At 35.5% G+C, this 24,577-nt stretch overlaps 1 protein-coding gene across 2 annotated transcripts; it reads right to left on the bottom strand.

The window, feature by feature from the left end:
• Positions 1 to 1,400: 1,400 nt before the first annotated feature.
• Positions 1,401 to 22,922, bottom strand: LOC128231779 (uncharacterized). 2 transcript variants are annotated; one of them, XM_052944970.1, is made up of 5 exons: positions 22,854 to 22,922; positions 20,053 to 20,184; positions 14,592 to 14,666; positions 12,056 to 13,497; positions 1,401 to 11,552 (listed from the first exon to the last, which is right to left on the bottom strand). In XM_052944970.1, exons 2-5 carry the CDS (start codon positions 20,174 to 20,176, stop codon positions 7,551 to 7,553), a joined length of 5,643 nt encoding a protein of 1,880 aa, XP_052800930.1. In that variant the 5' UTR covers positions 20,177 to 20,184; positions 22,854 to 22,922; the 3' UTR covers positions 1,401 to 7,550. The 2 variants fall into 2 exon arrangements, with proteins under 2 accessions (XP_052800930.1, XP_052800938.1); XM_052944978.1 differs by lacking the exons at positions 20,053 to 20,184; positions 22,854 to 22,922 and adding an exon at positions 17,079 to 17,250.
• Positions 22,923 to 24,577: the final 1,655 nt, after the last annotated feature.

Below are 24,577 nucleotides of genomic sequence, written 5' to 3' on the forward strand. Positions count from 1 at the left end.
TGAATAAACATAGTAGATAACCAGTAGATAATGTTACACACCAAATATTTAAGCACTAGGCCTCATAGTTTTAGCCAAAAAAAGTTTTGTAGGTTTTCCTTAAGGTTGTCATGGCAACAAGAGTTCTGCATGAAATCATTTCTTTGAACAATTTTGAAAAAGCACCAAGCAAGGGTCATTCCTATGAAGTTTCATTAAAATTGTCCAAAGGATTTAAAAGTAGATGATTATAACCAATTGTTGACGCTTTTCTTTTGAAACCAGAGTTCTGCATGGAATTCATTTCTTTGAAAAAATTTGGAAAAGCACCAACCAAGGATCATTCCTATGAAGTTTCATTAAAATTGTCCACGGGGTTTAGGAGTAGATGATGATTATAACCAATTGTTGACGCCGAACGACGGACGACAGACATTGACCGATCACAATTGCTCACCTTGAGCACTTTGTGCTCAGGTGAGCTAAAAAGGTGGTCTACTGTTTTATGTTTTTTGCATCACTTTTACATACTTGTGGTTGCAACGCTAATCAATTTCTACAAAAGGTACTTTCTGTCAACACAATTTGTGAGCGTTTTGAATTAGTTCCGTCTGGTAATTAGTTAAAGAGTCTAATAATGCAGAGAATAAACACTACTTCTTGCAAAATTTGGATGACATTTACTGGTTACAAAGCTTTTTGGATACGAAAAATGACACTTTTCTTGTAAATTAAATACACAGTTATAATATTCAATGTGTATATACCACGTGATAAATTACGTCATATATGCTACGTCGGAAGACAACATTTTGCTTCAAATGAAGAATTAAATCAAAGGTAACTCTTATTTTACTACACCATTTTAAATGAAACAAAGGGCAGTCTATGCCGCTTAAAGAGCCCCGCCTTCGTTTTATTACCTGAGTTTGATAAGGTGATTAAGTTCATCAAACACCTCGACAAACCTGTTTCCAAAATAATGTTTTGATAGTGCTCCGTCAGACGGCCGTATTCTGAAAAGGTTTGTCGAAGTGTTTTAAGTAACCAAAATCTCAAACTCTGGTAAAAGACTGAATAAGGGGCTCCGTGGGGGGGCGTATACTGCGCTATGTTTCATTTAAAATAGTGGAGAAATGGGAAAGTTATCTTTGTTTAAAGTCTTAATTCGTAGCAAAATATTGCCTTCAGACGTAGCATTTATGACGCAATATTAATCACGTGGTATACACACACCGATAATGTTAATAGTAATTAATATTTTCCATAAATGCATTATCTAGTAAGTAGTTAAGTGTTTATCACTCAAAATTTATGTTTGGTTTTACATGTGCATGTATTGATTTTGAATAAGAGTGTCACTTTTATGGACATCCATTTATAATATAAGCAAAATGATATAAGCAAAACAGAACACTTGCCTCATTCTTTTTATTTATTGAAAATAATCAACATCAAATTAGCACTTATGAACAAATCCCGAACAATTACAATATGTTTTATACCATGCCACAAGTAATTAACTTTTATGATCAAATACAAAATTATCATGTACATCCGTCGCATAAAAATGAACACATTACGAAGCATACACGTGAAACAAATCATAACATATTTCTTAAACAACAAAGAAATAATAAAATGCACAAATGAACTAGCCTTTTAGACACACATAATCTATGAACACAATTAACAGAAGTTTAACAATTAAACTGTTCATGATTATTGTTTTTATACTATCTATGTGTTTATTAAAATAAGTATTTTAAGCCATTTAGGTGTCACGTGGTATTTGCCAAACTGTACGTGGTATTTGCCAAACTGTACGAGTGCTCCCCCCCCCCCCCCCACCGACATTGTTTTAAAGCTGCACTCTCACAGATTGAACGTTTTGAAAACTTTTTTGTCTTGTCTTGGATTTTGGAACAAGCCAATTTTTATGAAAATACATGGAAACATGTGATTTATGACTTCTGACATAAATCAGATCTAAGGTTTTTATATTTATGTTCAAAACTTGATGTTTTATGCATATTTTCTTCAAGTGTTAGTTACACGTTTAGCCATAAAACATTAATTTTCGAACAAAAACATGAAAATCTGCAGTTCGATCTTTTGTCAGCATTAATTCTTATATCACTGGTTGTTAGGTATTTATGCAAAAATTGGATCTTTCCAAGACAACATTTTTTTTAGTGAGAGTGCATCTATAAAGATATAGTACAATTCAGCTTGTCATCACAAATTCCTAATTGGCAATAATGCACTGCTAAATTAAGATGGCTGGTGACCCCATATACATGTAGATCTGGGGCTGTATACCTGAAGCTTTCTAATGATCATTTTTGGAATTTTCAAAAATGTTTATTTCAATATAACCTCAAATTTTCATCAAATTTATTCATTTACAATTTGGATATTTTTTCTTCTTCATATTTTTGATGTAAAACAGTGTAAGTTTGCTTTAAAATTCAACTTCAAAAAAGAAGAATTTTGTTTGTTGGCAGTTTTTCTTATACTACCTGAATGTACAAAGCACCGGGTATCCTTTGAAAGGGTTCTGCTTGATATAACTAATTTGATAACTAAAAACTAAAAATTAATTCAAGGTCAATCTGTTGTTTCTCTGTTTCTCAGTATTTAACCCGAAATCAGGCATCAAAGCCCTTATTTTACAATTTTTTGATGCCAAAATAATGTATTTTCAGTTTCTTTCATAACATTTTCTTAATCTACATGCCAAAACGTTGCAAATAAAAGCAACATGATATAGGGTCGATAGGCATCAAAAATTAGAATACTTTGATATCTTATATTAGCCAAAAAAACAATGCATGTAATTAAGTTATCAGTTTGTGTATTACCTTTGTAAATATTTCTTGTTTTAATATTGAAAACATAATACTGGTTGATAACAGATTGTTGCACAAAGAAATGAATCCTTGTCGTTCGTTCGAAGGCTAATATATTATATAAAGGCTTTAAAAATGAAACTGGAAACAAAACTACAAATGTAACATTATAAAAACATTAACTAATTAATCAACGGCTGTAATTATCGTATTATGCTTGTATTTATAACATTATTTTCCACAACATATATAGTAAGGCCTAAAAAAAATAATTGTTTGGTTAGGGTTACATCCTTTTCAAAAATAGGTAGAGGAGGTAGGCTTTGTAGAGGAGGTAGGCTTTTTTTTTTTTTTTTTTTTTTAGGCTTTATTTAAGAATGTCATTTTCATCATTGGAGAATGGTGTTAAAGTTATCTTCTATATAAGCAATTAAGGTTTTAAACTACATATTGAAAAGCAAAAAAAAAAGATTTTTTTTTATTTTTTTTATTTTAGTTTTTCAATATTTTTTTCAAACTGACTATAAAAACGTTAGGGTCGGCGCCTATTCCGTAGGTAGGGTCGGGTAACCCGAACCAAATGTATTTTTTTTTTAGGCCTAACCATGTACACACTCCTGATAATTATTTGCCATCATCTTATAACCTGGTAGTATAATTTAAAGTACAGGTTTATTGTTTATTTGCAGGTCTGTATGGAAACATCAAATGATCAAGGCAGGCGCAGCCAGATGAATTAATCCTTTCACAAATAAATGATACCTTAAATAATGATTGAAATTACTGTGGCTACTTATAAAGCTCCGCCTCACTGGCTTCTAACCATTTGAACTTCACTTCTTCATCCCTGAACACACATTTGTGCAAGACATGGTAAATGCAGCAAGAAAAATAAATATTTGGACTTTTCAGTGATTTCCCTCCTATGAAATACAAAAATGTTTTAAAGATGCACTCTTACTCCCAAACAAGGTTTACCACAATTAATAATGTGTTTTTAATATTAAAAAAAAGATGAATAAATTTCGAACACAATGGTCCTTGTAAAGGATACCGAGCTTAATTTGAAAGAAATGAGCAAAAAATACGGTATTTCTACCTTATGAAAATATAGTAGATCACAATAAATCTTTTAGCATTCACCAATCATTTAATATTTTTTGCGCTTTCTGCTATAAAATAAACGGTTAAAATCTTGTTATCAGTTATTCATATTTTCCATAAATGCATTATTAAGTAAGTTCTTGAAGGTTAATTATTCAAAATTGATGTGTGTTATACATGTGTATGTATTGATTTTGAATAAGAGTGTCACTTTAAGACTTCCAGTGCACAATCAATTTCAAATGTTATGTTTTATGATATTCATTAGCCAAATGGCTTTAACGCTGCGCTCTCACAGATATACTGTTTTTACAACTTTAATTTTTTTTGTCTTGGAAAGAGCAAATGTTTGCATAAATATCTGCAAATCAATGATAAAAGATTGCTGACAAAAGATCAGATTGCAGTATTTCATATTTCTGTTTGAAAATTAATGTTTTATGGCTTAAACCATTACTAACAGTTTAAGAAAAATGCAAAACATCAATTTTTTTTAACTTAAATATAAAAATCTGTGATATAATTTTTTATAATTGGTTTCCATGTATTTTTGCAAAAATCGGCTCGTTCGAAGATAAAAAAAAAAAGTTATCAAAATGCTCTATCTGTGAGAGTGCAGCTTTAAATGATTGGGACAAACTATAACATTACAGTTTTTATAAAAACGACAAATATATAACATCGTAAACGACCGTAAGTACAGCAAATAAAGCGTTGATCAGTATGAAAATATAATGCCAAATACTTTGAAAATTACTGCCTTCCCATTGGTCAAAATCAACCATTATATACTGAGGCATAACAAAATTATGTTTGTTTCCGGTTTGATACGCCCAAAATTTGGGTAGGTTGGTCGGAAAACCTTTTCTTTGTTTTTATAAGCCAATTTGTAATTGTTTCTTGATTTTTTTCTGATACTAAAAACTATAACCTATAAGCTTATGAACATCTATACAATCAGCATAGCATTGCTGGTATTGTTAAAGCCCAAAACACTTCAATTTTAACTTATAGGGTAACTTCAGAAAAAAATCAAACAAAAGACAAAAAACATAATTCTCGATGAAATAATAAGGTTTAGGGTCGGGGAAAGAAATAGCGTAGGTTGAAAACCAGAAACAAACACATTTTCTTTTATGCCTTATAAATGTAAATCATAATATGATACGAAAAAAATACAAAAAGTACACTTCTTCAAAAATTCCATAAATTTACTCAAAAACACCTGATAAGCCTTTTTAAATGATATAAACATGAACAATGATTCAATATAGTGATTTAGAAATATGATTTATGACAAAAAATTATATTATCATTTATAATTGACCACATTTTTCTTGGCCAATGAGCAAATAGATTTTCTAAACACAACTGAGTATAAATGAAATGTTGCTAGATTTCACTGAGATTTGCACTGTTGCAAGAATAAATTTGATACAAAATGGTCAAACATTGTAATCCAAGATAACGATCTGTTAAAAGTCCCTATTATAAATATCAAAACTTTAAAATACAAGAGAGTCATGGAGAAAACACTAATGCCTGTGTCTTTGAACACATTGTCAACAACAAGAACAACAACATGACTATCACAATACCTGGATTTTTTTCTTAGAAAAAATGATAAGCTAAAAATGTCTATTAGCATATCCCCTGTAATTATCAAAAACCTGTATGACAAATGTATGCTACAATATCAAACAAATATGAATAGCAAAAACATCTTATACAGAGCGGCAGGAAAGACAAATCTCATTATTAACAAAAACATGAACAAGAAACTGAAACTATCATTCTATATGGCACAGTCAAAAAGTACTACACCAATACATGGTGGTCGAAACAAGCCATGCCAAATGGGCTTCTTCATATTCCGGATTTTAAACACATGCAGGAGGGTTTGTTATGATTTTGATGCCAAGCACTACTAAATGTTTGATGAATTCAGGCTTGTTCAGACAAAAGTATAAATTTGATGATTAAATACATGTATCAAAATAGATATTCAAGTTCTTGAGTAAGCAACATTTGGGGGGGGGGGGGTTATAAATTATCTCGATGCAAGCAATTTAATTGCATGTACATGTTGATGTACAGATTGTGGATGATGATGATGATGATGATGATGATGATGATGATGATGATGATGATGATGAAAATTAAAGCTGGTGAAAATCTGTTGAACAGTTTTTAATATTACACTCAAGACAAATAGTCTCATTTTTAAAAAAAAATCTTTGAACACATTGGAGACTGACCGACTATAAAAAGTACAAAGCACTTTGGTGGGTGTCAGACAAATCTACAATTTAACAATGAACATTTAAAGTCAGGTGCCTATGTATATCTTGCCTGAAAAAAGTTTGAAGGCCTTGTTCTTTGGGGGTTGTACCCTTCATTACAGTTTAACATAATCCGCCAATAAAACCTATGATCCAAGTATATTGGAAGTACTAGGTTTTCAGTTTTGGGGAAAAAAGTGTCTGCCTTAACATCTTTTTGCAAGCTATGGCCCTGAAAGTACATATATATTACAGTATTTTACTATAGGGTTGAAGCCAGATTTTATAACGGACAGGGTGCTGCAGAAGAGGAAGAGGGACAGGGTGCTGCAGAAGAGGGACAGGGTGCTAAGAAGAGGGACAGGGTGCTGCAGAAGAGGGACAGGGTTCTGCAGAAGAGGGACAGGGTCCTGCAGAAGAGGGACTAGGTGCTGCAGAAGAGGGACAGGGTGCTGCAACAGAGGCACAGTGTGCTGAGAAGAGGCACAGTGTGCTGAGAAGAGGGACAGGGTGCTGTAGAAAAGGGACAGGGTGCTGCAGAAGAGGGACAAGGGTGCTGAGAAGAGGGACAGGGTGCTGCAGAAAAGGGACAGGGTGCTGCAGAAGAGGGACAGGGTGCTGCAGAAGAGGGACAGGGTGCTGGAAGAGGCACAGGGTGCTGAGAAGAGGGACAGGGTGCTGCAGAAGAGGCACAGGGTCCTGCAGAAGTGGGACAGGGTGCGACAGAAGAGGCACAGGGTGCTGCAGAAGAGGGACAGAGGGACAGGGTGCTGCAGAAGAGGCACAGGGTGCTGCAGAAGAGGGACAGGGTGCTGCAGAAGAGGGACAAGGGACAAAAGGGCACACTGAGTCAGAAATTTTGAAGTAAATTTCGGTTCCAACTGCCTAATATGTAAAGTCTGAATGTGTTCATAATCATTACATAAGAAATATCTGATAATCTTACGCAATTAATTCTATGAAGGCAGAAGGGTACACATGCTAGTATCCATAAAGGCAAGGGATGCTACCAAAAATGGGCATGATGCAGCACAATCCAGAAACTCCTTAGCTAAAACCCTATATTATAATTTATTACACTAAAATGAAGTTAGACTACATGATGATGCACAATTTGACTCAGGCAATATTTTGGGACATTTCGATATTAATTAATGATTTTTGAAATTATGACAATACAATTATTGTAATAATTACCATAACAACAAAGATTAATCATCCAAATAATGATTTTTAAAGAAAAACAAAATGTCAAATGATTGAAAATTGTTTTTCTAAATGCAATCATTAAAGCATGGCACCAAAATGTCAAAACAAATATCATTGAAAAAAGCTAATTTTCTTTCAAAGTTTCAATGATATCATTTGGTCCTTGGACACTGGCTATTTTACTTTTTTCCACAGATGCAAACTTGTCATCCATTTCTGCTACTGCATCTTTCATATCTTCAGGTCCATTTTTCCGCAGCTGTTTGTTATTTTTGTCTGATGCTTCCCTGTCATACACTTCACCAATCACCGTATTACCGCCTGTGTCAAGAATCGCCCCAGAGAGCACCACTCTTCCTTCAGACACTCTTATAATTTTTTCTTCATTGTCTTCACCAATACCATCCTCCAGGCTGTCTTGTTGTTTCTCCTGGTCCAAGACATTTGTTATCATCTGAATTGTGCCAATCTCATTTTCATTTGTTTCAATACCATCTCCTTGCCCAATTTCTTTCCCATCAAAAGGATGTTTCACATTCACAGTTTCATTAATATCATTCTCAAGACTTTGTTTATAATCATCTTGACCATCAACCTCATCTTCATATTCTGCATCATTATCTTCTTTTTTACCAATCTCATCCGCACTTGTACCTTCTGAAAACTCATAGTCATTCCTGTCTTCATCGGCACAATCACAACCATCTTCATCTAGGTCACTGCCTATCTGCACAACAGCTTTTCCAATGTCAATAAACTTTCTGCTTTCATGTTTAAGTTTGTCCTGAGATTTCTCAATATCATTGTTAGCTTTCTTTATTGCATCTTCATTTTCACAAGCCCATTGTACCTGGTTTCCATTATTTAATATGCCATGATCTTCGTTCACCTCCTCATCAGTTCTAGACTCTTCACGTTTGCTGTCATGATTGTCAGTGCCCTCCCTCTTGTCTTCAGTAATTTCACTACCCATTACCCTATCCTTTTCAGAGTCTGGCAAATTGTCCATGTTTTCCATCCAGTGTTTTGTAGTAGCCTTTAAGTAGTCAGCTTCGTTCTCTGTAGCTATGAAATGATCATCATCACTAATGTCCTTGCTTTCAATTGTTTTACAGACATTATTGACCAGCTCCTCAACGATACTTTTCACAATGTGTTTAGCAGATTCAAACTTATTCTGAGCTCTTGAAGTATACTTTTCTATATCTTCTGCTGACAACAATGACACACTGACTTTCAAATCTGGTAGTCCAGATATCTTGCTACTTATGCAGTCTTTATATCCTTCAGCTTTCACAGGGCCTTTTCTAATTGATTCCTTGACCTTACCAACTAATTTTAATGCCATCTTTGCTCTGCTTGTTTTAACAGCAAGTGGTGTGGTTCTCATCTTCAGGAGTTGAGCATTTCTTCCTGGAGACTTAAATGGAGAACTTCTTGCAGGGGTGCTTTTCATATTCATTTTAGCAGATGATAAATCTTTGGACAAGTCAGGATTTTGTAAGCTTGTTTGAGACTCAAGACGTCCTTGAGGTGGTTTCAGTTTTGGTAGATTGCACAACATAGTTGGCTCTCCAGCTGGTCTAACTGGAGTTTTTGATGGAGTATTTTTGATTTTTTTAGCACTTTTTATTGAAGATTTTTTACTTGGAGTCTGTTTACTAGGGGTCTTCTTGATACCTTTACCACTTCTTTTGGGAGTGATTTTACCTGGAGTAACTGATTTCTTGCCTTTGCTCTGTCCAGTTTCAAAGTTCATATTGGCACTTCTAAGCCCTTTTCTTAGCTCTTCAACACTGAATTGATAAGGTATTGAGCTTGATGACTTAGATCCCTTAACCTTGTGTTGGGAATACCCATCATCAACTAAATCTGCAACCACAATTAATTCTGGTATTCCAAACTGTTTTAAAAGCTCACTGTCACTAATATTTGACTTTGATTTTTGTGCAGCATTTCCTACACATATCTTTGGATTTGTAATAACAAACTTTTTTAGCAGAGCTTCATCAGAAATACCGCTAGCCTTTTTGACTTGAGCTGTATTTAATACTGGGCCTTCCATTAAAACCATTGCTTCAGAAAGACCAAATTTATCCATTAATTCTTTATCAAGCTTTTCTGCTGACCTATTAACATCCTTGTCTGAATAACTTAATGTGTCTTGTGTAGCATCATGACTATGGGTCTCTGAATCTTCAACAAATTCCTCCAAATTCACTGGAGAAGGTATGTCCCATTCCAAGTCACTCTCTGAATCTGTATCAAACTTGTGCTGCAGCCACGAGCTTTTCCCAAACCTTGAATGAGGATTCCTCAACATGGAAACCTCAATTTTCGACAAACTTTCTAACTGGACAGACGATTCCTTAAGTTTGAATTTCTTAATGAGATCTTCATCATTGCAAGACTTTCTTGCTGTTTTCTTACGTTTAAGCTGACCATGGCCTTTTGAAGTGCAGGGTTCTGGACTAGCTTGCCTTTTTCTTGGACTAGATCTTATGTTATCTGGTTTAGAAACTGATATAGCCATTCCACACTGATGAAGCAATTTTTCCATCTCTTCATCAGATAGATTTTCTACGTTGGGCGGAGACACTTGCTCTACCTGTGGTAAATTATCATGCTTTCGATGTTTCACTGGGGACATATTTGGACCGGACAATTTCCTTTTGGATGGTGAAAGATTCACTGATAAACCCTTAATACCATACTTTTTCATTAAGTCTGCATCATCATTCTTTTTCAGTGTTGATGCACATGTGGCTCCTAAACTTTTTGACAAATTTCTCACAGCTGTCTTGTCTCTATTGCTTTCTTGCTCAGTATTATCAAGTTTCAATGGCAAGTCTTCATCAAGTACTATACACTCTACAGGTTGTTCAATTAGAATAACATCATCATTCTCATCGTCACTAAAATCAACTGTAATTCCTGAATCAGAGGCAGACAATACTGACAATTTCTGACCATTTCCTGACACTGGTGGGGATGTGCTTTTTGACCTTCTATTCAAACTTTTAAAAGAGCAACATGCAGTAACAGTATTTTTCTTTGGCGTTCTAGATTTTGACCTTCTCCTTGCGCCACTGTCAACACTGTCTCTTGAGCTTGAGTCATTTGAGTCTTCCACCTTGCTAAGACAAACTTTGCTAGGAATTATTCCAAACTGTCTCATCAACATTTCATCTTCTTTTGTTCTCGGAGACAGCACTCGTTTCTGCTTGCCTTTGCTTGGGTTCAGTAAAACATTCTTTGCACGAGATGTTCTGGTCTCTTTTATGGGGCATGTTCCTTCCTCATCCCCAACTGACCTCTCCCTACTGTTTCTATTGTTAGATGTCTTTTCTAGCTCCATACCACATTTTTTCTCTCTTTTACTTTTACAGTCTCTCACTTCTCTTTTTTTAGATTTTGGACCTGGTTTAGACCTTCTTATGTCTATGTCTTCTTCAACGTTTTCAAGATCATCTTCATTAGTTTCGTGTCTGAGTTTATGAGATTCGGGATCAAGTCTTGTCACTTCATTTTTAAGATTATCTTCAGTAAATTTGTGTCTGAGTTTATTAGATTTAGGACCAGGTCTTGCCACTTTATTATCAAGATCATCTTCAGTAGTTTCAAGTCTGAGTTTATTGGATTTAGGACCAAGTCTTGCCACTTTATTATCAAGATCATCTTCAGTAGTTTCAAGTCTGAGTTTATTGGATTTAGGACCAAGTCTTGCCACTTTATTATCAAGATTATCTTCAGTAGTTTCATGTCTGAGTTTATTGGATTTAGGACCAGGTCTTGCCAATTTATTATCAAGATCATCTTCAGTAGTTTCAAGTTGGAGTTTATTGGATTTAGGACCAGGTCTTGCCACTTTATTATCAAGATCATCTTCAGTAGTTTCATGTCTGAGTTTATGAGATTTAGGACCAGGTCTTGCCACTTTATTATCAAGATCATCTTCAGTAGTTTCATGTCTGAGTTTATTGGATTTAGGACCAGGTCTTGCCACTTTATTATCAAGATCATCTTCAGTAGTTTCATGTCTGAGTTTATGAGATTTAGGACCAGGTCTTCCCACTTTCCTAACAGTTGCCTTACTTGATGATCTCTTTCTGTCATATTGAAGAGACTGAAATGAAAAGAAATATTAAACAACATTGTACTTAATTATGAGGGAGAAAACGTTTTAGTTCACTTCTGTACTTAATATCACTTAAAGCCTCTTCACTTTCACCCCTAAAACTAAAAGACAACATAGGATGCATTTAAGAATGAAGGTTAGTATTAAACTCATCTACATGATTGATGAACTCCTTTTTTTTTTTATTTGTAAAGATATACACTGTCACACTAATAAACGAATATCAACAGATTTCTTTATCTTAAATTCAAACTCTTAAGAAGGGGTATGTTTGTTAGATTGAAATTTAGACATAAATTTATTATAGGATTAATACAACCCTTGATTTACCGACAAGTGCATACATTTTATTATGGGGTCATCTTTTATCTTTTTCGGCCATACATTGTACAACAAAATCCAGTGAGAACACTTCACTCTAAACAAGGTAAAATGCCGGTAACTTTTTCACATGATCTACTTCACTTAATAAGTGTGTTATTTGCACTTACCTCCCCAACTCTGTCAGACGCTGTTTCCAGTACATCAATATCTACAATTTCCTCTAAGTTTTCACAAGCAATCCTTTCCAATTCCTCTTTATCTCTCCTGGCCTTTTCTCGTTTTGCTAGCAATTGGCTTTCAATCAGATATTCCCGCTCTTGACATCTTTTATCTGTTAACAGATTCACATCTTCTGAGTGATTAGTGTTAGTATCTTGTTCAGCTTCATGTACTTTCCAATGTTCATCAAGAGCTGCTTGAGATGCATACACATCAGCACAAAGAGTACACATAAATGATTCCGGCTCTTCAATTGCATCTCTATCCAGTCTTAATATTTCACCAACTGACTCAATAGCACCATCTTCCTTGTCCATATTCTCCAAATCAACAACATCATTAACTGCCCCATTTTCATTATTCACGTCATCAGTAACTTTACCATTATCATCAGCATCAATATGAGTCTCTTTGATATGTTTTTCAAGCTCATCGACAGCACTATAAGATGTATCACACTCTGCACATTGGAAAGTCAAATCCATCAGCTCAATTGATAGACCATTGTTTTTACTCCTAGCTCTGGCCGACTTTCCATTTTTCTTTCTTTTGTCCGAGTTATTATCCTGAGCCATTTCATTTATTTCTTTCTGTTTCCTTGATTTACTCATAAACTCCTTGAAGTAATCATTACATTCATTAATTTTCTTCACACTTTCTGCATCAACGACAATATTTCTGAAATCAACCCTCTGTTTTGCTGAAAGACGGTCTTCTAAACCATTGTTTCTATTTTGTCTTGCTGCACTTTCATTTCTATAGGTAAAACTATCACTGCTGTTTTGTTCTGGTGTACTACTTTTTAAATTTTTGACGGATTTGGTACTCTTTGAATTTTTTGCTCTTAAACCTGCACTTTTGGCTAGCAAAAACTGAAAGTATTCATTTTCTTCGACATGAGGATTAAAGCTTGCATTAGCTGACACACTACTGACAGTTGGGTTACCCACAGATACAGGTAATTGTAGAAATTCTGAATTTACACCATTCTGAGTCAAAGACGTTTCATAGTCTGGTCTTGTTAAAGCATGCGGTTCAAACAGGTTCAAACTGTTTTGATTTTTGCCCTCTTCAGCATTATTTTTAGTAATATTGAACTGAGTGTAATCATTTCTGTACAATCCAATGTCACCAGAATATAAGTTTGACTGTCTTACACTATTACTTGACGAGATGATCTGGCTAGGTTCTAAATTGTCCCCACATGGTTGGTAATTTGTCCGAGGTTGGACAGAGAATCGGTCCTCCTCTCCAAAGCTACTCTGAACTTGAATACAATTATTGAACTGGGAACCGTCTGCTTGTGGCTGGCTAACCCAGCCAAGGTTCTGCTGGACACGGAACGAGTTGTTTAAACCACCATCCCAGAATACAGGCCTGTTTATTGGAGCTGAAATAAAATAGACTTGCTTGAAAAGAAATTAATTTCACAGCTGAACAGTGCTCCAGCCAGGATTTGAGAAGAACAGGGTGCTAGGCCAGAAAGGGCACTTTTGATGTGCATTGAATGAGCCTTAATGGGGCACTTGCAAGGGTCAATGTTCAATTCATATTTTGTATATGTTGTAGTCTCTTTCAATACAAATAGCTTGTAATGAATACCTTAGCTGTTATTTTATGTGTACATTTATTTTTTAAAAATTGTTCCAATTAATATTAAATCTAGTTCAAAACTGTATGTGAAACCAGCAGCCTAAAAAAGGCACAAGGACAAAGTGAAAAAGCTGCAGGGTACTGGAAAAAGGCAGTGCAGCCCCCCCCCCCCCCCCCGGTGGAAAAGTGATTACTTTACGATGTCTAGATCAGCAGCATACAGCATACAGGTGGAACAGGTAGGTTTTTATTGCCATTATATTGGACCAGAAAATGCAAGTGATAAAAATAATTGACCCTCACAATATATAACACAATTGTATTCAAAATGTCCTGGAAATTAGTTGCAAACTGCACTCTTCGGATATACATGTAAATGTGAATTAAGAGGGGGGTAGTGTACTGTAACGTGTAACCGTGATTGTTTTAGAGTACTGGGACATTGAAATGCAAACACACATGTATTTTTCATACTGTGATACACGATAGGCTAGATACTTAACGCAGAAATTACTCAATTTAAAATGCCACACAGTGCTATAAACTTCTCTTTGCATTATAATACACCATGTTCCTGAAACAAAATCACTGCAAAGAAGTTGATTTTACACTGGTTTAGCAGACATCTATTACAGGACTGTCATTAAAGGAAGAGGCTAGGGAGGCCCAAGGGGTGGGGCGGGAATGAGCTCAGGTTACTCATACACACCTAGCTAGGGAGGACCAAGGGGTGCGGCTATGAGCCCTGGACGCTTGTAAACACCTAGCTTGGGTGTCCATGGGGTGGGGCAGAAATGAGCTCAGGTCGCTCATATACACATAGCTATGGTGGCCCAAGGGGTGGGGCATGATTGAACCTGGGTTGAAATAAACTGGTCCACTCATACACACCTTGCTGGGGTGGCCCAAATGGTGGGGCTGGAATCACCCCAGGCCGCTCATACACACCAAGCTCAGCAGCACCAACTGAAATACATGTAGATGAACAGTCAATCTGTATTAATAACTTAAGCACCTATATGTAGACAGAGTAGCTCTGAAGGCAAGATGAATTCATTAAGAAAATACATAATATGCATACATACACATGTAGATGATAGTATCAAAATAAAGGAGCCAATGTGTTTATTTAAAGTGTTTTACATACATGTATATGTTATTAAAGGGACTTTTCACCAGATTGGCACCAAAACGTTTTTTTCAGTAACGAATCTCAGGACAATTATTTAATAGAATGTGTTATGCTTTGATATCATAATTGTAAAAAAAAGTACCAAAATGTAAAAAAAAAACATTGTGTCGGAGAACGGGCTCGAACCTGTGTCGCCAAAATTGCAGTCCTGAGTCGTATCCACTGACCTATGAAGGCTTACTCTAATCGTGTGACATAATTAAGCTATACCAAGTTTATGACAGTTCTTTTTCTTGCAAATTGATCATCTGGTGCACAGTTGCTTTAATAATTAATCAGTTTCTATCTCTGCTAATCTTTAGTGATATTTTTTGTCCAATCACCAAGATGGATCTATGAGCTTTTTGTGTCATACATTTACATGAACTTCGAAGCAAAACAGCAGATACTCACTCAAATAAGAAAACAAAGACAACTTGACAAACTGTTTGGAGGACAGGAAGGGACACTTAATTAAAACTGTTGTTGTGCCTTCAGCATCACTAGGAAAGAGTAAGTGTAAATCTCTGAATATGTTTAAATGTACATATATTGAGCATTAGAACAAGCCGACGGTTAGCCCAAGCTTTAGAGTGACGTGCTAGTGTTCCCTTGACAGTGGGTTCAAGCCCTGCATTGGGCGGATTCTACCCCCAAAGGATTACACAACTGGTGCCAGTTGTACTTCTGACAGGAGTGCCTGGATCAGCCTGAGTAGTTCATAGGAAGGAGTGCAGTGTGCATTGTAATGAACTAGCCTCCTGATTAGCTCAGTCAGAAGATCGCCAAACTGCCCGGTGGTTGAGCCCTGTACTGGCCACACTTTTCCACTCAAATTTATTTTATTAAAGCTGCACTCTCACAGATTTACCTTTTTTACATCTTTTTTATTTTTTGTCTTGAAAAGTGTCATTTTTTGCTTAAATATCTGCAAACCAACGATATAAGATTACTGACAAAAGAACAGATCGTAGATTTACATATTTCCGTTCGAAAATTAATGTTTTATGGCTTAAACTGTTACTAACAGTTTAAGAAAAATGCATTAAACATCAATTTTTGAACAAAAATATAAAAATCTGTGATCTATTTTTTTGTCAGCTGTCTTATATAACTGGTTTCCATGGATTTTCGCAAAAAATGGCTTGTTACGAGACAAAAAATAAAAAAGTTGTCAAAATGTTCAATCTGTGAGAGTGCAGCTTTAAAAATCTTTCTCCAATGTTTAATCATTCTCCAATGTTTTTTCTAAAGACCAGATTTAAACCTGAACTTTTTTTTATTTTTATAAAGAATTGAATATTATTTTTCTTCCTTCTTTGTGAACTGTTGGAACATATGCTTATTTGCATAAACACTAAAGAAAAACATAATGTTAAATTCTTATCATTACAATTTTTAGATTACACTGTCTAAACACTTCAAACTATCCCATCTTCTGTTTTTGTCTAGTGGTATGTAGTATTCAGTCCCCTAGGAAACAATATTTATTTCATGCTTTCAAGTGGAATATATCTCGATTAACTCACTGTTAAGAAACTGTGAGTTGATCAAATTAGTATTTCAATGCTTTCTCGTATTTTACCCGTTTCCTTGTTAAAATGGTAACAGAAAGACATTCAATGATAGAAAGAAAATGCAATGACATCATTTAATTTTGTTTCCGGTATTATGTCATTGGGTTGAAATTTTGCGCAGTTTTCCTATTGTTTAATTCAATTGGGTTTTAACTGAAGTATTGTCTGTTTACATTGACTTTATAGGGAAATTATTCAGTAATGTATAACCGTAAATAGAAACTAACGATTTTCTCCCACCCCATATAATTGATCGCAAAATTTAACCATGCCGGAAATTCTTATTTTACCCACGGGCAAAGATAAAAAGGACCCGTACGTAAACAAATTAATAAAATACAATTTTACTTTATTATGTTTAATTGATTTGGAAGAAAAGGGCATTTACCATTGCTACTCGTATAAGATAGGTTTATCCCAACCCTAGGGTATGATGTGTACTGCAGATATTTGGTAAACCATGTTTCCTTAAAATCAGTACAACCAGGTTGGGACGAACCTGTCTTACTCTCTCAGCCATGAAAGATTCATCAAATACTTTATGCCTACTCCGTTAGTGTGTTATTTAAAATAATTCAACAGATTTATCACAATTTAAATGTAAAATATTTTTCAAATACATTGACTTACATTTGTTGAATTCTCCACAAGGTTCAATTTGTTTCTCACTTCCAAACATTTCGCCCAAATTTTGCAACCAATCTTAAATCTCTCCTTACAGCACACGATCTTTGTTATGGTATACAGTGTACCGGTAAGTTCGCTTTTAAATTAGGGAATTCTGAGACATTTAAAGGAAGTTATTTGAAAGACTGTCATAATCAACTACTTTTTCTTTTGTTAAATCTCGTTGAACTTGAAGGAAGTAGTTTGGATTACTTTAATAAGATACTTCAACATGTTACACTTAAAGATGCACTCTTACTCGCAAATAAGATTTTCCACAATTAATACAAATGTTAATTATACAAAAAAGGATGAATAAATATCGAAAACAATGATTTCTATGACGCATGTTTAATTTTAAAGAAAGGTGCAGAAAACACTGTATTTCTACCTTACGACTAATGAGATGATAGTAGATCACAGAAACTCTTACATCATTCACCAAACATTTAATATTTTTGCGTTATCAGCTATTAAAAACACAGTCTTGTTATCAGAATTAATATTTTCCATAAATGCATTATTTAGTTAGTAGTTAAAGGCTTATCACCCAAAATTTATGTTTGTTATACATGTACATTGTATGTATGGATTTTGAATGAGAGTGTCACTTTAAAGGGACATAAAGACACCAGATGATACCACTGCAAGAAAAATTGTCAAAAACTTCATGCATTGAATCTTACTGATGCGACAAATGCATCTTTCGCAGTTTTTGCATATTTTTCCATTTCAAAATTTACTGGGTTTGTCTACCATATAAATACCAGTAAATTAAAAACAGCTGCGGTATGTGTATCCATACTAATCACATGACTTTCACATGCTAAATATACACACAATAAACTGGGAAACCATTATGCACTATTTTTAAACGGGTAAACTCAGCTGAGACAGCGACAAAATATTCCTTTAACCATGTAAAATTATATATTATCATCTCATAATGGTTGCCATTGATAATTCCTGGCTTCTTTTGAGGAAATACTGAATTCACCAATTTTGGGACCATTTGGTGTCTAGCCCCTTTAAGACTTTTTTAGGGACCTGGACTTTTTTTCTAGATTCATCTGAACAGCTGCACACATGGATATGTCTCAACATCACTGTTTTCTTAGTACTTTTATTTATTTTTTTCTGACATTTGTAAATAAACATGTATGCTTGTACCCTTTTTTTATTATACTACATGTATTTGAAATTAAGAATTAGGTATAAAGTGATTAAACTTAAAAACATTGGAGAAATGAGGCATTTTCTGGACAGATTTGAGAACTTCAATGTTTTATATTTTAGCACTAACACATGTATTTTAAAAATTTTGTCAGGAAAATTTAGTTATGCATTCTGAAATTTAAGCATTGATCACTTCAAATCCTACAAACTGCCACTTTAAAGTTTTTTTTAAACATGCAATCTCTTAAGTGAGTAGTTAATCATATATACGGTATATTACATTTATGCCTTTCAATTTCAAACTATTTATGGAAAAGCTGATGTAGGAAGTGATGTGAATCTGATTTTTTTTTACTGACTTGTGTTTTTCATTCAACACAAATTGGGGCTGAATTGTTGCCCCTTTGACTATCCCAAGCAGGTAGACAAACCTAAGTCCCTAGAACATTAGCCCCTAAGCTCAGATATGCATTGACAAACAAAAGCCCTTCTGGATATTGCACATGTGGACAATACAGCCCCTTCCTTATTTTGCGCATGCAGACAAACATTATACAGTCGAACCCTGTTGGCCTGAACTTGCATGGCTTGAAATTCCTCCTTGTCTCGAACTGGATGTAAAGAACAGATTTCTTTATGCTCAAGGTTAGTATCCCGCTTGACTTAAATTTTTCAAGCCCTGGGAGTTTAAGCAAACGAGGTTCGACTGTAGTTGACTTGTTAGAAATTTGACTTTGCTTCGTTTCCTTGTTTGAAATATACCATGTACGGGGAATTAACCACTATACCAGTGGTTGGGACAGTTCGCATATTCACAATTCAAACGACCTTAGTCCCAATTTATTAAAGGCGGAAAAAAATAATGAAAGAATTTACTTCGTATTGCGGAAGCTATAACTTGACAGAACTGACAAAACGTCTGCTTTACGTAAAGCATTAATTGTCAGTGATGAACTATCATGATAGGGAAAAAGGTTTTATATTGGAGATATACTGAAAATAACATTATATTGGAGACATACTGAAATTGTTGATGTTTTTTCACAGAATTTGTTACAATAATCTCATGTCAGTTATACTTTTGGTTCAAACCAATGACAGCCTGACACAGTGCTCTACAAACTGAGCTAACAGGGCGACAGGTTTTTAACCACACAGACTACATTCCTGGCCACCTGAAACTGCCAATTAAGGCACTCCTTCCTTCAATTTTTTACACCACTGACAAGTAAAATACATCAGGGAAGAAATTACGTTTTTTTGCTCTAGGTCCAAAGCTTGAACCCACAATAGCTGGAATGCTAACACAGCGTTCTACAAACAGAGCTAACTTGTTCCTTTCCAACTGATCAAGGCAATTCTGACGTTTAGTTTTACTGCCGACACCAGTAAAGAAAACTATGGAGGAATATTATGCCTGTTACAGACTTTAACCTGCACTCCAGACTTCAAGCTTAAGTCCTTCCTGACCTAATTTTCATTTTACTCCTGACACTAGTAAAATAAACATTTGAGAAGTGTCACTATGTGTGATGCAGGCTTTGGACCCAAAACCTCTATAACAGTAGTATGGCCCTCTACCAACTGAGCTAACCTGGCAGCTGGTTCTTAATAGTATCGCAACAATATTGATATTATCACATTTATACTCTAGTTATGATAAAATGCCTAACGCACCATGATTATATGGAAGCCTATCAATTTTTTTACAATGATAAACAGAGGGCAGGCCTTAAATTGTTAACTTCTTATTAAATCTTACAAGCAGACTGGTTGTGACCCTGGGAAGGTTGTGGTGGTTCAGCAGGGTGTGGGCTGGTTGTTCTCAGAGCCTCATCTACAAGATACGTCAGATATGAAGCCTGGTCCAGTCCATTGTTTTGCATACTGCTATCTAGACAAGAAAATGACAGGGATCAAATCACAAGAGCTATGATACCAGGTCACATTGCTGATATTGTTTAGAGGTCACTCACGTGCCTCGGCAGATATTCCTTGAAACCATAAAGTGATAAACCACTAATGAAGATGTGAAAAGATTACTAAGAATAATAGGCTTTAAAGTATCCCTATTGTAAACTGTTGCCTGCAGCTTTTTAAGTCTTCAAAAGGAGGCATATTTCCAGCAACTTAAGATCTGCTACCGTTTCAGTTTCACAAGGTGTTGACATTTGGGGCTTAGGGTACATGTATGCAACAGTTATCTCCTATTATTAATTTGAACACCAAATTTACATGCTTTATTGAGTTATTTAAACAATAAACGTGGCTGTGATGAGCGATCAGGGATACCATACTTTCCCCTGGAAATTGGGTCCCGATTTTAACCTGAAAGTATAGGGCCCGTCTTATAAGCGAGGCTTTAAGAAATTAAGAGAAACATGACACACGACACATTCTAAACATGTGTTAGTAAGTTAAACTTTCGCAGGTGTCTGGATTGCATTGTATGGGACTTAAAAAAGGCAAAATAAATAACCATTGATAATTGCCGATAAATTAATGTAACTATTAATGAAATGTAAATCAGTCAGTCGAATACCATATGTTGAATATTACTGATTCTGACTGGATTCTTTCAAAATTTATTATAGCCTAGCTTATAAGATAAGCCCCCTAATTTCAGGTTAAAATTGAAAGCAAATTAGCAGTCAAATCCAGACAATGGAAGACTTGAAGAAACATAGTAAGATACAATAGATCCAGGTGCGATACCCTAGCACTTTGTGAAGAAACCTCTTGGATCTTAAACGTTCTCAGTGTAAAGCACCTTCACAAAAAACAGCTTTCATGAGTTGAACCAGTTATAAGTACATCTTTTTCCAACTTCTACCCATTTTATAAAAAAGGGAACTACTGCATGGTACCACATTAATTAGCTACAATAATAAGCGATCAAGGATACTTTTTTTTTTATTATTTTGACATTTCAATAATTTTCTTATGTATCCCTGTAACGCTACAAATCCCTACCATTTAACACTGGACGAAAGAATATATACCGTAATTCACCTAAGAGTTCGGACACCATAAAATAATTATTTTTTTCGCTGTCCGAATACATAGAAAATTACCATTTTTACATTTTATTTACATGTTTGTTTAACCTGCCTTTTTTCTTCATGTTTGCATTTACCATTTATTAATTTATCCGTAGTAATCAATGGTCATAAACTTATTTATTACACCTATAAGTGTAAATCCTTCATCAAGTTAATTAAAACACCATTTTATACATGCATTGAACTGAATAAACACATTCTATCGGCTTCAGATCAAAGAGTCACACTGTGTGACGTCACATAATTTACAGTTATACCCACGAGGATCTCGTGGAGAGCATGGACATTGCTATGCAGGATTAATGTATAACTGTACGATTATTGATTCTTACAGTCTATAAGTGAGGTACAAGTTTGAAAGTTTATTGGCAGATCGTTTTACAAACATGCCATGTCGATGTTTTCTTAATCCCTTGATTGCTATTGTTGTTTCTTTAATCCTCCAATTAATATATCACACTTCCTTTTTCAACCGGCAATAAATCGTTTAGGATGGGTAGTAACTAATTAACTTGTCACAGTGATGTATACGGTTAGGTAATCTAGCCAGGCATTGTAAAGATAAAAATCAATAATCTTCGTCTGTGAAACTTGGTAACTGTGAAAGTTTTGATTGATGTCCTTTGGGTGTCCGAAAATTAGGTACACAAAATAAATTATTTTGGAAAATAATTATGGGTGTCCGAATATTTAGAGTGTCCGAACTCTTAGGTGAATTACGGTAGTAATTACTAATATTATGCATCGATGTTGAATAATAAGGACAAAGTTGTTCAATATATGCCCGACAATCATCTTATCTGGATTTAATTTGTCATAAGTCATTATTTTCACATAAATATATTCTTGGTCACGAATACCGTTAAACATGTATACTGCCTGTCAGATTTGTCCCAGATTTACAGATATCAGGATACTTCATAAACAATTGACACATGTTAGTGTTTTACGATATCTGAACATGTATTTTGGCATAATGACATAAATAAAGATGTGTTTAATAGTATGCAATAATGTTATCGTAGAAATTTGAATTTTCAACGCAAATAATTTCAAAATTGTGGCCGTGAGGATTCTCTGCGTAAGGACGGTTCGCTACTTTTTGCTGGGATGGTGGACATCACGAGTCTGCCATAGTAAAACAAAATCGTCAAAAGACGAGTGTACGGCCATTTAGGTGGCTAGGTACCATTTTGTAACGTCTAAAGTTTAACGCGGCCCAGGTTTAAACCCCCGGCCTTCAATACCCAAAACAAATGCTCTACCATTGAGCTATCAGGGCCGTAGATATGATAAGCCATACATTGGCATGCGCTTTATAGCTTGGTTTGAGAAGGACAGGTTTTAGATATCTGTATTCTCAAAACAGACTCTTCTGCCGAAAGGTGATCTGGAGATTGTGTTTTTAAAACCTCAAGCAAACAAAAATGTAAATTTAAAAAGAGGAGACATGGTGCTGAATGAAATGAAATGGAATTGAATAAATTATGCATTACTGTACCATCGTAACACAAAGATATTAATTAGCGAACGAATTTGGAAATTTGCAAAATTATCCAAAAAATCTTTGTCGATGAAAACCGCAAATTATATACGTGAGATAGACAAATCGGCCCCTTAACAGAATGGCCTACTAGCAAATCGGCCCCTGAGAAATTTCGGCCCCCGAAAAATATTGACTTGAGACTTTTCGGCCCCTTACCGATTTTTGACAGAGACATATTTACTTCGTTTTCACACCCACAACACCCAAAGTTTGCATGGCAAAGGATACATTGGGCAAAAACAAATTTCTTTGAAGTCTTTATAGATACAAATATTATTTGTATCTTAAAAAAATGTATGGGCGAATAGAAGGTCGCTTACCAGTATAAGAGTTTTAACAATTTACACATTTACAGTGTTTATACTTTTTAACATGACTTGTAATATCGGAGAGTCCCAGGTAATATTAAAAAATAAGGACCGAAATGAATACAGGATGGGGCATATTTGGTAAGGGGCCGAAAAGATTACCGTTTCAAAAAGGGGTCGATTTTATGAGGGGCAGATTTGACGAGGGGCCGATTTGACTAGTAGCCAGAAAAAACAGTGTTAACTGGTACCTAACGTAACTTTTCCTACAAAAATGGAGACAAAAATGAGGGTACCAGTCCAATATAAGTGCGAGTAAAATACGAATATAAAAAAATAAATATTATTAAACTATTATACTAATTAATTTCTCGACACATTCAATGTTAACAGAGAGGCATGATCAAGCTACCCTTCCAAAAGACATTTGATACTGTTAATCGTGTTATTTGTGTGACAAATTGAAATTAAATTGCATCAGCTCACTCAACAACTCACACTGTAGCTCACATCATCGATAACACATCAGCTCACACCACTTATACTGAAGCTGACACAGCATCAGCTCACATTCTCACTCACTGACACTGCAGCTCACATCACCACTCACACTACATCAGCTCACATCACCACTCACACTGCATCAGCCTACATCACCACTTACACTGCAGTTCACATCACCTCTCACAATTCATCTCACATCCTCACTCACACTGCAGCTCACATCCTCACTCACACTGCAGCTTACATCACCACTCACACTGCATCTCACATCACCACTCACACTACATCAGCTCACATCCTCACTCAAATTGCATCAGCTCACATCCTCACTCATACTGCAGCTCACATCACCACTCACACTGCAGCTCTCATCCTCACTCGCACATCATCAGCTCACATCCTCACTTACACTGCAGCTCACATCCCCACTCCCACTGCAGCTCACAGCCCCACTCCCACTGCAGCTCACATCCCCACTCACACTGCAGCTCACATCAACACTCACACTGCAGCTCACATCACCACTCACACTGCAGCTCACATCACCACTCACACTGCAGCTCACATCCCCACTCACACTGCAGGTCTCATCACCACTCACACTGCAACTCACATCACCACTCACACTGCAGCTCACATCACCACCCACACTGCAGCTCACATCACCACCCACACTTCAGCTCATATCACCACTCACACTGGAGCTCACTTGAACACTCACACTGCAGCTCACATCACCACTCCCACTGCAGCTCACATCACCACTCACACTGCAGCTCACATCACCACTCACACTGTAGCTCATATCACCATTCACACTGTAGCTTACATCATCACCCACACTGCAGCTCACATTCCCATTCACAC

This window comes from Mya arenaria, chromosome 1, assembly GCF_026914265.1.
Source record: "Mya arenaria isolate MELC-2E11 chromosome 1, ASM2691426v1".
NCBI classification, from domain to species: domain Eukaryota; kingdom Metazoa; phylum Mollusca; class Bivalvia; order Myida; family Myidae; genus Mya; species Mya arenaria.

Excerpts from the sequence above, each read along its gene's own strand:
- LOC128231779 (XM_052944970.1), bottom strand. The coding sequence starts at position 20,176 with ATGCAAAACAATGGACTGGACCAGGCTTCATATCTGACGTATCTTGTA. Across the intron at positions 14,667-20,052 it reads GGGTCACAACCAGTCTGCTT|TTGGTGCTGCTGAGCTTGGT; the intron begins GTAAGATTTAAT and ends CATGTATTTCAG. Across the intron at positions 11,553-12,055 it reads CGTCTGACAGAGTTGGGGAG|TCTCTTCAATATGACAGAAA; the intron begins GTAAGTGCAAAT and ends TTTTCATTTCAG.